This window comes from Tachysurus vachellii, chromosome 8 (assembly GCF_030014155.1).
Source record: "Tachysurus vachellii isolate PV-2020 chromosome 8, HZAU_Pvac_v1, whole genome shotgun sequence".
Classification (NCBI taxonomy): domain Eukaryota; kingdom Metazoa; phylum Chordata; class Actinopteri; order Siluriformes; family Bagridae; genus Tachysurus; species Tachysurus vachellii.
In genome coordinates this window covers 11,896,628-11,910,969 of record NC_083467.1, presented here as the reverse complement: position 1 = coordinate 11,910,969, position 14,342 = coordinate 11,896,628, and the positions used below count along the sequence as shown (strand labels likewise).

General features: G+C 35.8%; 1 protein-coding gene across 1 annotated transcript; it reads left to right on the top strand.

Moving 5' to 3' along the window:
- The first annotated feature begins 2,519 nt into the window (after nt 1–2,519).
- si:dkey-219c10.4 (high affinity cGMP-specific 3',5'-cyclic phosphodiesterase 9A) lies at nt 2,520–12,485 on the top strand. Its single transcript, XM_060877286.1, has 14 exons — nt 2,520–2,607; nt 3,271–3,432; nt 5,454–5,505; nt 5,640–5,742; nt 5,916–6,058; nt 6,132–6,191; nt 9,084–9,261; nt 9,544–9,666; nt 9,793–9,885; nt 10,550–10,617; nt 10,729–10,831; nt 11,153–11,257; nt 11,392–11,538; nt 11,622–12,485. The coding sequence occupies exons 1-14, from the start codon at nt 2,520–2,522 to the stop codon at nt 11,799–11,801; spliced, it is 1,605 nt and encodes a 534-aa protein (XP_060733269.1). The 3' UTR covers nt 11,802–12,485.
- Nucleotides 12,486–14,342: the final 1,857 nt, after the last annotated feature.

Below are 14,342 nucleotides of genomic sequence, written 5' to 3'. Positions count from 1 at the left end.
ACAGGGATCTCCATGGACAATGATGTTTGCAGATGACATTATGATCTGTAGTGAGAGTAGAGAGCAGGTGATGGAACACCTGGAAAAGTGGAGGCCTGCTCTGGAAATAAGAGGAATAAAAGGCAGTCGAAGTAAGACAGAATACCTACTAGTGAGGCTACACGGGGCTGAGGTCATGAAGGTGCAGGAGTTTAAGTATTTGGGGTAAACCGTCCAGTGTGGCAGGGAGTGGGGAAAGAGGTGAAGAGGTGTGTTCAGGTGGGTTGGAGTGGGTTGAGAAAGGTGTTGTGTGATAATAGATTAAAAAGGTGTACGAGACAGTAGTAAAACCAGCTATGCTGTATGGGTTAGAGACTGTACTGAGGAAAAGACATGAGGCAGAGATGGAGGTAGCAGGGATGAGGATGTTGAGATTCTATTTAGGAGTGACGAAAATGGACAGGATTGAGTGTTTTGGGGTTGAGGATAGATTGCGACGATTTGAGCATGTGCACAGGAAGGAGAGTGGTTATATTGGTAGAAGGACATTGGAGATGGAACTACTAGGTAATAGGCCAAGAGGAAACCAACGAAGACATATATGTAGTTGTTGATAGAAGACATGAAATTAATTCGTGTGATAGTAGAGGATGCTGAGCATAGGGTTACGTAAAAACAGACGATTCACTGTGGCAATGCTATTTCCCTACATGGTGCGATTACCATGTCATAAATGTGCTATTACATCACATTGTGTTATTTCTTTGTGGAAACTGTGTTATTACATCACACTTTGCTATAACCTTGTTGTAACTGTGCTTTTACACCACATGCTGCTATTACCTTGTCATAACTGTGCTATAACCTCACACTATGCTCTGATTTTGTTGTAAATGTGTTATTAATTCACACTATGCTGTTACCTTTTTTTGTAAATGTGGTGTAGTAGGTATTATTACCTTGTGGTAAACGTGCTTTAACATTGCAGTCTCCGTTCTTTTTCCATGTTCCACAGGTGCTGATGGGAGCCCTCTGCTTTTAGCAGTTAAACCTTTGCAAGGTGTCCTGATCAGTTCTCTTCTGTCGGTCAAGCAGTCTAAAAAACTAATTTATTTTAAAACAAAATAATTGCAAAGTTTTTAAATTGTTTTTTTAATCTAAATATATATGATTTCCTTAGAACAATAAACTTGTAGTACATTTACGTTTCTTCATAATACACTTGCATGTTCATAATAAAGTGCTCAGTAGATGTATATTATCTATTATTATTATTTAAGTGAATGTAGGGGATACATTTAATATTGTTTATTGTTAATAATACCAACTTGGTCCTGTCCAGCAGTTCTCTGCAGTCTTCAAGCAGCTGATTGATGTGACTGTATGTCATCACAATTGACATTGAGTCATGAACAGTCTGTGGATAAACAGATGCATTGTTTGTATAATGAATGATCAGTAGTCGATCTCTGCAATCATTTCACTCACGCATCATCAGAAATATTCTGGATATTAATTCAGAAAATGGCAATCACATACTACTTTTTTCATTTTTGTTTTCACAAACATACAATGTCTGCCAATATACAATTACAAAAATAATATTCATTCATTTTCTATGGCTTATCTGAACTATACTCGGGGGAGCCTGTGCCTATCTCAGGCGTCATTGGGCATCAAGGCAGGATACACCCTGGACAGAGTGCCAACCCATCACAGGGCACACACACACACTCATTCACTCACGCAATCACACACTACGGACAATTTTCCAGAGATGCCAATCAACCTACCATGCATGTCTTTGGACCTGGGGAGGAAACCGGAGTACCCGGAGGAAACCCCCGATGCACGGGGAGAACATGCAAACTCCACACACACAAGGCGGAGGCGGGAATCGAACCCCCAACCCTGGAGGTGCAAACATGCTAACCACTAAGCCACCGTGCCCCCCACAAAAATAATATTCTTGTAGAAAAAAGTCACAAACAGATGTTACTAAAAAAAAACAATTATTGCGTGTTTAACTGACTGAATGCTTGTAAACACTCCGGTAAGTAATAGTAGTCATTGCCTGAATTAGGGCACAAGTGAATGGTGTTTTCAACTTATCACAAAAGATTGCTTGTTATAGATGTTATAGATGGTGTCCAGTTTATTTGTCGTTTACTTTGTTCCATTTATTTTGTTTTTTATTTTGCTCAGTTATTTCTGTAATCTAATTTTTGACCATGCCATACAAAACAAAATAATATATATATATATATATATATATATATATATATATATATATATATATATATATATATATATATATATATATATATATATAAAATGATTACAAACATAATATTATTATTATTATTATTATTAATAGTAGTAGTAGTAGTAGTAGTAGAAGTATACAATGGACAAGGCTGGAAGAGGCAAATAGAAATAAAAAGAGGGAGGAGTTGTAAAGTGGCCCTGTGTTAAATAGATGTCATACACTGTTCACAATCCATTCGGCTGTGTGGTGTGTGAGACTGCCGTCGACTGGCATGGAAACTAAAATTATTTATTTCACAGTAAACGGAAGACCAGAGCAGGCTGAGTTCCCTATTGATTGTCCTCCACAAGATGTCAAAGGTAAGGACTTTTCTTATTGCCTAAGGACTTTTTGCTTTCCCTAGTTGTTAGCTTTGAATAAAAAAGCCATTAATGTGATACAATTTGACAAAAGTAATACACATTAAGGATTTTAGTGATTTGTTCTTATAATGGAGTAAACCAAATCAAGTTTAATTAAGATTTCAACTGGAAAATTAAAAATAAATATATATAGCTCAATCTTTATCAAAATCAGTGTATATTTTTCATTTTTACATGATAGATATTGAGATAGACTGACTGTACACAGTTGTATGTATCACTGTCACAGAGGATTGTATGGAATCAGAAATGTTGGTATGATTATATACAAGAACACTGAAAAATATGCTTAAAAAAAAACAAAAAAGATGCTACCTAGAACCACAAGACTGATCTCCTGCTGCAGATTACTGTTGCACTAATATGAGTCTTGATTGTACTGAATGAAAGAGTACAAGAGTTATTTTGTTATATAGGAAAGATGTGATTTACTTGAATGCTATTTTAGTGCCATGTTCCTGCTGAAAGCCTGGAACCACAGGTGCTGCTGACAGAGCTCTCCTCAAGTGGCAGCTCTGTGTCAAGCATATGCTATTCATAAAACTCATGCTGTTGTCTTGATTAAAATCAGATGTATGTGTGTACACACTACTCCTACAGACTTGTTCCAATCGGCAGCTGAAGCTGGTCCACATGATATCTTAAAACTCTACAATACCAAGGGCAACATCATTAATATCTCCCCTCAGCTGACTCCCAACAGCCCTCACACATGCTACAAGCTGGAGGTGGTTGCTGCTGATTGCAACAGTGAGCCATTAGGTATTTTCTACCTTAGATATAATCAACTATATTTTGTAAATCTGTTAGATCTAAGATGACGGGTGACATAAAGTATTATTGTATTTGTTATACCACAGTGCTGTTGAATTCTCAAATGTGATTGCTCCAAATAAATAGATTTTAAAAGCTGTGTAACTGTTTAAGTGGTGAAGTTTGTGAGGAAAGTTTTTTTTTTTAGCTTTTATGGATTCCATAAATCCATATTAAGTTTCCAGCATTATAACAGGTTTTAAAACATCAAAGTGTTCTCAGAACCAAGAAAGTTCTTGCTGATTCTCAGTAACATACATATAAAAGTTTACTTTTGTTATGAACTTTAACGTGAGAGAGAAATAAAATAAGATGTTGAGGAATTTCGACAAAATTCGACAACATATCTATAAAAGATTTAAAAATAAATAAAAAAATGCTATAATTCAGGCTATGGTATAAGAATAATAATGATATTGGTAAATTATCAATGAATTCTGCATGGAATAAAATGCAGCTCTGTGCAATTGTACAAGGAGTGTAATACAATGCGATGCAACATTGAGCTAGTGAATAGTGAATAGTTGCAATGAAAAAGCTAACACATATAACAAACATTTATAAATATACGATATGCCATATATATTAATAGAAAGGTTAATATATAGAATGTTCATATATACTATTATAATATATTATAAGGGTGTGAGTGTGGGAGCACAAAAAGTAAAGATGCATCTCAATAAAATAGAATGTCGTGGAAAAGTTCATTTATTTCAGAAATTCAACTCAAATAGTCAAGCATTTGGGTGAACTTCACAAGGAATGGACTGAGGCTGGGGGCAAGGCATCAAGAGCCACCACTCACAGACTTGTCAAGGAATTTGGCTACAGTTGTCGTATTCCTCTTTGTTAAGCCACTTCTGAAACACAGACAATAATTGGGCTAAGGAGAAGAAGAAATTAACTGTTGCCCAGTGGTCCAAAGTCCTCTTTTCAGATGAAAGCAAGTTTTGTATTTCATTTGGAATCCAAGGTCCTAGAGTCTGGAGGAAGGATGGAGAAGCTCATAGCCCAAGTTGCTTGAAGTCTAGTGTTAAGTTTCCACAATCTGTGATGATAATGGGTTGCAATATCATCTGCTGGTGTTGGTCCACTGTGTTTTTTGAAAAACAAAGTCACTGCACCCGTTTGCCAAAGAATCTTAGAGCACTTCATGCTTCCTTCTGCTGATCAGCTTTTTAAAGATGCTGATTTCATTATCCAGCAGGATTTTGGCACCTGCTCACATAGCCAAAAGCAACAAAAGTTGGTTTAATGACCATGGTGTTGGTGTGCTTGACTGGCCAGCAAACTCATCAGACCTGAACCCCATAGAGAATCTTTTGTCAAGAGGATAATTAGAAACAAGAGACCAAAAAATGCAGACTGTCAAAGAAACCTGGGCTTCTATACCACCTTAGCAGTGCTACAGACTGATCACCTCCATGCCATGTCGAATTGAGGCAGTAATTAAAGCAAAAGGAGCCCCTAAAAAGTATTGAGTACATATACAGTAAATGAACATACTTTCCAGAAAGCCAACAATTCACTAAAAATGTTTTTTATTGGTCTTATGAAGTATTCTAATTTGTTGAGATAGTGAATTGTTGGGTTTCTGATAAATGATAGCCAAAATCATCACAATTAATAGAGCCAAAGACTAACTACCAACTACTTCAGTCTGTGTGTTCTGAACTTATATAATACACAAGTTTTACTACCTGAGTTGAATTACTGAAATAAATTAACTTTTCCCCGACATTCTAATTTATTGAGACATGTATGTATAAGGTGTTGTCTTGGTTAAGAGCCTATAAGGCCTGCAGGAAGAAGCTCCTCCTCATTCTCTCTGTGTTGGCCTACAGAGAGACGAAGTGCTGACCGAAGTCAAGTCTGTTGTGAAACTATTGTGTTTTATTCTCTTTCAGAATGCACTAAGATAATTAAATTGGCTTGTAATGCATTTAAAAGGCTATGCCATCTTCTAGGTACAGAGCTGGCAGTGTCACTGGGCTTTGATCTTTCCTCCATGGAGAAACGGTATGCATCATTACACATTAAACCACTTAAGTCATGTTTTCTCTATAGTCTAAATGTTGTTTAATTGATTCATTTTAATTGAAATAATGCATTATCTGATTTTTGATAATGGGTACTAATACATTGTCTAACAGGTTGCAAAGTCTAGAGAAGAAGATTCTTGTAGAATCTGGCAAGACCCCTGATGTTGTTTATGAGATGAAGCAACAGGTGGAGTCATTCAGGGAAAAACTTGAGGTAAACAAATAGGTTCATGCAGACTACTGATATTCACAAGAATAAACAAAACTAATCCACAAAATGTTATTTTGTTCTTTTCTTCATCGGGAAAGCTCTATTCAGATCAGTCAAACATTTGTGATTCTTCCCTCAGTAATGTTGTGATTTACTGATCTGTTTAATATGTTTAGAGTGTGGAGCACCTGAGCTGGCTGGGTCTGTTCAAGGAAATGTCTGAGGGCACTCACAAACCATCTCCGTTCTACCACAAGAGAACTTTGCGCAAGACTCGTGAAGAGTGCGAACATGTCAAGGAAAAGTTCTTCCAGATGAGGTTAGTGAAGTCTCAAGACCTCTCACTGCTGAGCAGTTAGATCGATAAAACTATGTAATTTATCTTTACACAGCTCCCTGGAGGTCTCTGAGGAGGTGAGGCAATACCTTAAAACACCAACCTTTGATAACTGGTAAGTTCTTATTTCAACTCAATACATGCTCATCTCGATATATTTCCCAACTTGGTGCTTGGCTTATCTGAGATGATTCACTTTTTTGGAAGCTAAAAGAGAGTAAGAATAAGAATGTGAAATGATAACGTAGCTCATCAAATACTGATGGTCTGTCAGAAATGGACCCTTATAAAAATGTAGTTTCTGACAGTGTAATGGAAAAATGTATGAAGTACATACCAGTGTATTGAGAACTAACATATAGCAACCTGTTTAGTGTCTTTATATCTTCGTGGAGACCACGTGTCCACACAAGTATAGGAATATTTAACAGTTTTGACTGCTTCAATACTGCTTTTTGGAATTTGAATATCAGGATTTCTAATTTGGGATTTTTGAATATCAGTACATTTTAAATCCTTTCCGAAGTATAAATGCAGTATTAGTGGATCTATTTAATTATGTCTAAAAGGGTTTTGAAACATTTTTGCATACATTACACTGTACCTGATCACTGAAATATAGGAGATGCTTGTAGCCACGATGCTGATCTAGAAAAATGACCTTCCTTGTCTGTTTTATGCACAGTTCAAAATTAGAAAACAACCTACAATTTCCTAAATTCAAGGTCACTGCTTAGTCCTATTTGAAATGATCTAAGCAGGAGTAAAAGAGCTGTTTTTTCAAAGCATATTTACATATTTACATATTTAATATAGAGTTACATATTTAAGTTATATTATGATATTGATATTTGAAAATAAGCACTGATCAAATTAAAGAACCCTTTCAGATATCTCCCAGTTATCTGGTACCTGGTGCTAATTTCTTTAATTATCTGACAACCCCTATTTAACTGGCAGCCTAACTTTCTAGTTTTCAATGACTTTGCAATATAGTGCAAGAGAAGTTGGTCATTCCAAATCTGTCATTTCTCAAATATTGCATCTTTACAACATCCCAAACTCAAGTCCCCCACGAAGCCTGGTCATCCACGAAAGACAAATGCAAAAAGAAGACACAATAAAGCGGATAAAAACCTCTCATTAGCAGAAAAAATCAAAAGGATAGGACTTACCTTTTCTGAGGAGCATGTTGTGTGTCAGAGAACTGGTCCAAAGTTCACTTTAGTGATGAAAGCAAGTTTAACTTATTTGGGTTTCATGGGAGACATTATGTTCGTCATCAAACTGGGGATAGACTGAACCCAATGTGTGTAAAGAAGTCAGTGAAAAGTGGAGGGGGAAGTTTTATGGCCTGGGGGATGTTTTCTGCAGCAGGAGTTGGGCCTTTTATAGAGCTACAAGGCAGAGTGAATGCAAATGTTTATAAAAGCCTTCTTCGACAACATGTGGTTCCTTCCCTGTGTTCATCACCCAAACAGCCAGCAATTTCCCTGCACAGCAATGCCCCCTGTCACACAGCAAAACGGGTAAAGCAGTTCCTTGAAGCTGAAAACATTGAAATAATGAAATGGCCAGTACTGATCTAAACCCAATAGAAAACCTCTGGAAAATCCTTGGCGACAAAGTTATGGCCAAGAAACCCACTATAGTCACCAAACTATGGAAGAGACTGGGAGAAGAGTGGACCAAAATCACACCAGAGCAGTGTGAGAGACTAGTGATGTCCTGTGGACACAAATGTGCTGAAGTCATTTTTTTAAGAAAATTTTAGTTGTGATCTTTCTCTGTGCTTCAGTCATTGCTGTTCTCTATTTTGATCATTGTGTTTCCTACAAGTGCCTTGGTTATTTTGTAAAACACTGTTCTATTAGCATGGTATAGCATGAATTCAAAATTCCTTCAAATGTTGAGCAATGACAATTACATTATTTGTGAAAAAAAATCAAGTGTTCATAAATTGTTCTCTAATTTTGATCTCCACTGTAAGTTGATGTCTATACAGAACTTTCTGGCTACTGAGCTTATGCTGAGGAGCATTAATCAGCTTCTTAAATAATCATGTCCTTGATCATGTCACCTGAATTGATCACTTTTTTGGATATGAAACAAAGCTAATGTGCTTGTGTTATTCAATAAATTTCACTGATCACTTCTGGACAAAACAGTAAAATAATGTGTTCAAAAGGAATGAATCTAAAGCTAGTACTATATCTGTAGTGAGAAATATGAAAAACTACATTTTGTGAGCAGTTTAATACCGTACAATATCATGCACATTTCTTCAAATAATTAATATCTGACCTTTTTATACCTCAGGGAATGAACCAGTTATATCTTCTAATTTACTAGTTAGATATTCCCCTCCTGGCTGAAGGTGCAGGAAGGTTTAAAATATTAAACCTCATCAGCACATGGAAGTTAAGTAAATGAGCTCTGCACCTGCTATAACAAAATGGATGTTCATTACTGAAGCGCAGCTCTTTTACCCTGCATAATGAGGGCAGAGAAGATTCAGTCCTTTGATCTGCCAGAAAAGCCTCATATCATTATGAATGGTTGTTTGGAAGCTTAGCAATCAATAGGAGACCCTAGGCTTTCAATAGTGTTTTTATTCAGTGGTCTTCTAGCTTAGTTTTTGAACCCAGGCTTTTCAAATTTACAAAACAGGATGCAGATTCTCTAGAGATGTAAAAATGGTAAGATGACATACATGTCTGACAAGTCTGTGTTTCCAATGAAGAAAATTGCATAAAAGCACAGAAAATGTAAGTAAAGAAGCTACCGGATTGGACTAGATGGAATAGGAATTAAGGAAGTCAAATGCTATGCAGTCAGAACATATATTAAGGAACACAAAATATGATGCTCATTGTGTGTGTGTGTGTGTGTGTGTGTGTGTGTGTGTGTGTGTGTGTGTGTGTGGTTTTGTGTATGTGTTTGTGTATGTGTGTCCCACAGTCCCACAAAACAGTTGTGATTTTTTTTTTTTTGTGTGTGTGTGTAGGCAGTGGGAAGATGCTGAGATTATGGTGTTGCTCCAAGTGATGTACACAGACCTGGATTTTATCTCCACCTTTAACATAGAGCTGGATGTGCTGCAGCATTTCCTCTATGAAGTCTATAAACGATACAACAACATCCCTTTCCACAACTTCAAACACTGCTTCTGTGTCACTCAAATGGTGAGAGAGAGAGAGAGAGAGAGAGAGAGAGAGAGAGAGAGAAAGCAATCTGCTCACTGTGTTTTTTCCAAGCACTTCAATTTTCTTCTCAACAATTTTGGTGATTAGTGAAGGGCATGACCCCATCCAGGCTTCTGCGTCATAAAAAACTCATCTTTTTTGGTTAATATTGCTGCATTATACTCTAACATTCTGTATGGTTACTGTACGTCACAACCAATCATTTAATCTTCTCCAACTGCTCATTATGTCCCTCTCATTGCATCAATCTTTTGCTGGCAGATGTATGGCCTGATTTGGCTAACAGATCTGAGGGCTAAGATAGATAGCATCGATCTTTTAATCATGCTGACCTCAGCTGTATGTCATGATCTAGACCACACTGGTTATAACAATGCTTACCAGGTAAGAGAAGCACCTTATCATACAGGTTTGTTGTAATGAAGTAATACGTTACAGACATTTTCTTAATTGTTGCTCTGACAATGTGCAATATAACGCATAAATGACTATGACTTTGTTGCCTTTCAGATTAATGCTCGCACTGAACTCGCCTTGCGGTACAATGACATCTCTCCTTTGGAAAATCATCACTGTGCTGTAGCATTTGAGATACTGGAAAAGGTAATTTATTGCCTGATGAATATGTTAATATTCATCAAAATTAAATGGCCATAGCAAGGTATATATCTTATTATAGGCTATCTTGTTGTCTTGTTGATAAAATACCTATTGGACATTGTATTATTTAATACACATAAAATGTCCATTATTTTTAGCCATTTTTTATTTTAATAGACATTTGAAAATTAGAAATAAACTCAAGTTATTTAAAGGACAAATATAAAAAAATCTTACAAAAAAATGTGAAATTTGTTTACTTCAAAAGTGTTATTAAGAAATCTTTCCCTCTCTCCCATGGCTGTTTGTTCCTCTGTATCTCCTTTGTGGCTAAAGCATCTTTCTGGGACCTATGGGCATTTAAAACCGGACCTCTAAAGGGGTCCTCTATAGAGACATTAAAAGGACCCTCTATCACTCAGTAATCAACACAATCCCTTTCATTGCAAACTATCTGCTCTCTGATTGTTTTGATGTAATAGATGTTAAAGGCTGATGAGGGAGATATAAGCCTTTCAACCTTCAGCAGAAAGCTCCTTGTGAAATACTATTACTGTTTCTGCTACTGCTACTGCTACTACTAAAAATCTTTAACATTACATTGAAAATAAAAGGTCTGTTTAAAAGAAACTAGGTTACAGGCTTAATAAATATCAATCTTTTTCAGACTGAAAGCAACATTTTCCGGAACCTGTCAACAGATCAATACAAGAGGATAAGGGAGGGAATAATTAAGTATGGTTCATTATGTGCATTTTATGTAATATTTTATGTAAGAGTTTAACAGCCATAGATAGCTATCCAGTTACCACACAGCAAGTCTGAACATAATCATGTTTTTCTCAGGTGTATCCTGGCTACAGACATGAGCAGGCACACTGAGATCCTAAACAAATTTAAAGCCATTCTGCCTGTGTTTGAATTCAGTAACAAGGATCACAGAGATGTGGTAAAAGCATGTTCAAAAATATTGATGAGTGAAGCATTGTGGAAAATAGATTTAATTAACAAACTTGCAATTTAATGTATTCATTTATAAAAATAAATCCAATTGGAGTTGGTGCTAATGGTTTTACTTTGATTACATTACAATACTAGCACTGACTATACCTCTTATACCATATACAAATCAAATTTCTTTTTAATATTTTAATTAAAGAATGACTCTTCATTTTGACTTTAAATAGTTGCATTTAATGTGTTTCAAATTCCACAAGACAAGTTAGTTCCATATTTTAACACACTTCCTGTCTGCTCTTTTTTACTTTAGCTGATGATGATTATGATTAAAGTGAGTGACATCTCTAATGAAGCGAGGCCCATGGATGTGGCTGAGCCATGGCTGGACTGCTTATTGCAGGAGTTTTTTAATCAGGTGTCAATTAATTAAAAATCATTTAATAACAACTCCATTTATTATGTAGGAGTTGAAATGTTTAGCTTGTGGCAAAGCATAGTGAATGAAGATGCTTGTGTTCAGAGAATAAGGGTTATCATGTTTTTTCTTAGAGTGATATGGAGAAGCTAGAGGGACTTCCTGTAACACCATTTATGGACCGGGACAAGGTGACTAAGCCCTCCTCTCAGACTGGTTTTATTCGCTTTGTTCTCTTCCCGCTGTTCATCGAGTTAGCTAATCTCTTCCCCTGTCTCGAGGTAAGTGCTAGTATTGTATGTTTAAACACAGAGGGAATTCACTTTACAACACAAATCAAGTGTTGTGTCTTTGTGTCCGACAGCAACATATCATTGACCCAGTGAGAAAAGCCCTGGATTACTACACAGAGATGGAGAAAGCATTAGAAAGAGAGAAGCATAATCGAAGTCAGAGTGAAAAAACAACTAAACCCAAAGAGAATACGAATGACTCTGAGCTTCCACTTGAGCCTGAATCAACATTGAACCCAAGCTCGGTGTAATGACAACATGCTTGCTGTGTGTAATGGTGGGAGAAAACACTATAGCTTTGCTGAATAATTGGCTTCTTTTCTAAACATTACTTAAAAGATATAAAAGAGGTTTAATAGCATTTGCCTCAGACCCTGTTAGACAGCTGTGATGTGTTGCTATTCAGTCTGAGGAAAGGACTATTTTAAAAGCTGTTTGCAATGCGAGGGGTTTTACATGTATTTCCTTTAAATTTCAAAATGGCCCTTATTGAATTTTGGTACTACAAAAAATTTTTTATTGAAGTGACTGCTTTTGTTTATCTATTCAGAAAGTAAGTCCATTCAGAAAGTTAATATATAAAATGTGCTGTTAATATATTTAACCAGATCAACCTGTGTCAGGTCATAGTATTCAGAAAGAAAGCCCAAGTGTCATTACTTTACAAGATAATATAATGTGATAAATGATCATAGATGTATAATGTACTACTCATGTTTTATGTCTTGTAAGAAAATGTGCTGAACATGTACATACAGAAAGGCAGCGATAACATCACTGTTGCGTCTGTTAATAATTAATAACATGCTTAACTTATGGCTCTCAGGTCAGTGATCATGTGTCTAATCTGTATTATTGCATAATGGGTGTGGACTAAACATCTCATTGCTGCCTGCATGAGGACAAATGAATAAATGGACAGAGATTAACAAAAATATGTGAATGAGACCAGATGCTTTGTTCACTAACAGGCTCAGTCTCAACATTTGTTGGAGCCATGGAAGCAAGACACACATTAGCCAAGAATCAGTAGTAGGTGGTGTCTGAATTAAATGCAAGAAATAAGTTCAAGGAGGAGGATGACTGATAAATGGCATTTTTAGCAACATACCCAGAATAGATGAAAGCAAAGCTAGTTGGTTATATTTGGATCGATCTGTCAGACAATTTCAATGACACACAGGCTTAACATAGGAACTGGCACACCAAGCCCACACAGGCAGGATATAACCAATCAGAATCAGCTTGGAAGCTGTTCAAATAATGCAGGTGGTCAGTGCTGAGATGAAAGAAAAAACAGTATTAAATCACACCAAAGCTTTCTCGATCGTATAGATCTGTTTATTTTTATAAAAGGAAACAGATGATCTGATTTTACACATATATTCTCCCACATTTCAAAACACACTCTTTCTTAATTAGACTGAATTGAATTTAATAGAATGCATGCAGTTTTGCATTGTTCTCAGATGCCATCCTGCCAATAAATAATGCCAAATTTGCAACAGAAAACTCCAAAGAAAACGGGAGGTAAAGCATCAGCATGCAGAACTCTACACATTTGCATAGTAAATGGTTATTCTTGATTACGTAAGTATCCATTTTATTACTGACAATCCTTGTGAATCTGCATTGCATCAGCTATAGCAGAACAAATCAAATCTGTTTCAGGGAGGACTTACTAGGGAAAAGATGGTTTTACTGGATTCATAAATGAGGGAAAAGTAACTTGTCATCTTAATGAGTGAAATATGTCTACATCATGCAGCATCATTATAAACTAAAACTATATAGAATATATCTGGAGTTTTATTTAGAACATGTCAATGACAATGAGAAAGAGATTCAAATAAAAATACTCTAATTAAAAAGTGAAAAAAAAACATGATGTGGTGCACCAGATGAAACAAAACTATACATTGTGTATTGTGTGATATGACAGGACACCTTGTGATTTTTTTTATATATTTTTTAAAATTAAACTGGAACTAAAAAATTTTTAAAATTGTCACAACCTGATGCCACAATATTATAAAGACCCTGAGCATTAGCTATAATACATAACAAACATACAATCACATATCAATTTAGACTTTTTAGAATGTATACATAAATAACTAAATAAATAAGGTGTGTGTGTGTGGGGGGGGGGGGGCGCCTTTATTTAGTGTATGAATCTTCGCCACCCTAGAGAGGTTTTAAAACTTTCTATGAAGATCATTGTTAAAAAGCTTGTACACATTCACACATACACATTATTTCATAATGTACTCCTTATACATTTTAAACCTTATTTGAATCATTTATATAATTGCAGGACACTTTACAGCTATCGTTCTAATTGGCTTTGTAGTCAGTGTCTCTACAGCTCCAAATGACCTAAGCATAAAATGTATTTTAACCACTACTATAAACTGTAATGCAGTTTTAAAAATAATTCTGATAATGTACATAATGCCTTACGAATGCAAGTTATGAATGTATTCTTTCTATGCCTTCAAAGAAAGTGTCATATATATAAAGCACAAAAACCAGCTAGCAAAACAAAATGTTAAGCCCCATAGACTTGTTTGCGTAAATGTAGTTCTTTGTCAGTAACTAAATAAAACAAATAATTACAAAACAAATATAGAGTCGTGTGACTTAGATTATGTGTAAAGAAGGCTTGATTCAACATTATCGATTCCCTTTCTAATGAATGGAACATATACTGTTGTTTCCTACACAATTTGGAAAGTTGCTGGATGTAAAATAATGGGTTTTATAATGCTAAAGGCCTGGCAGAATGGGAC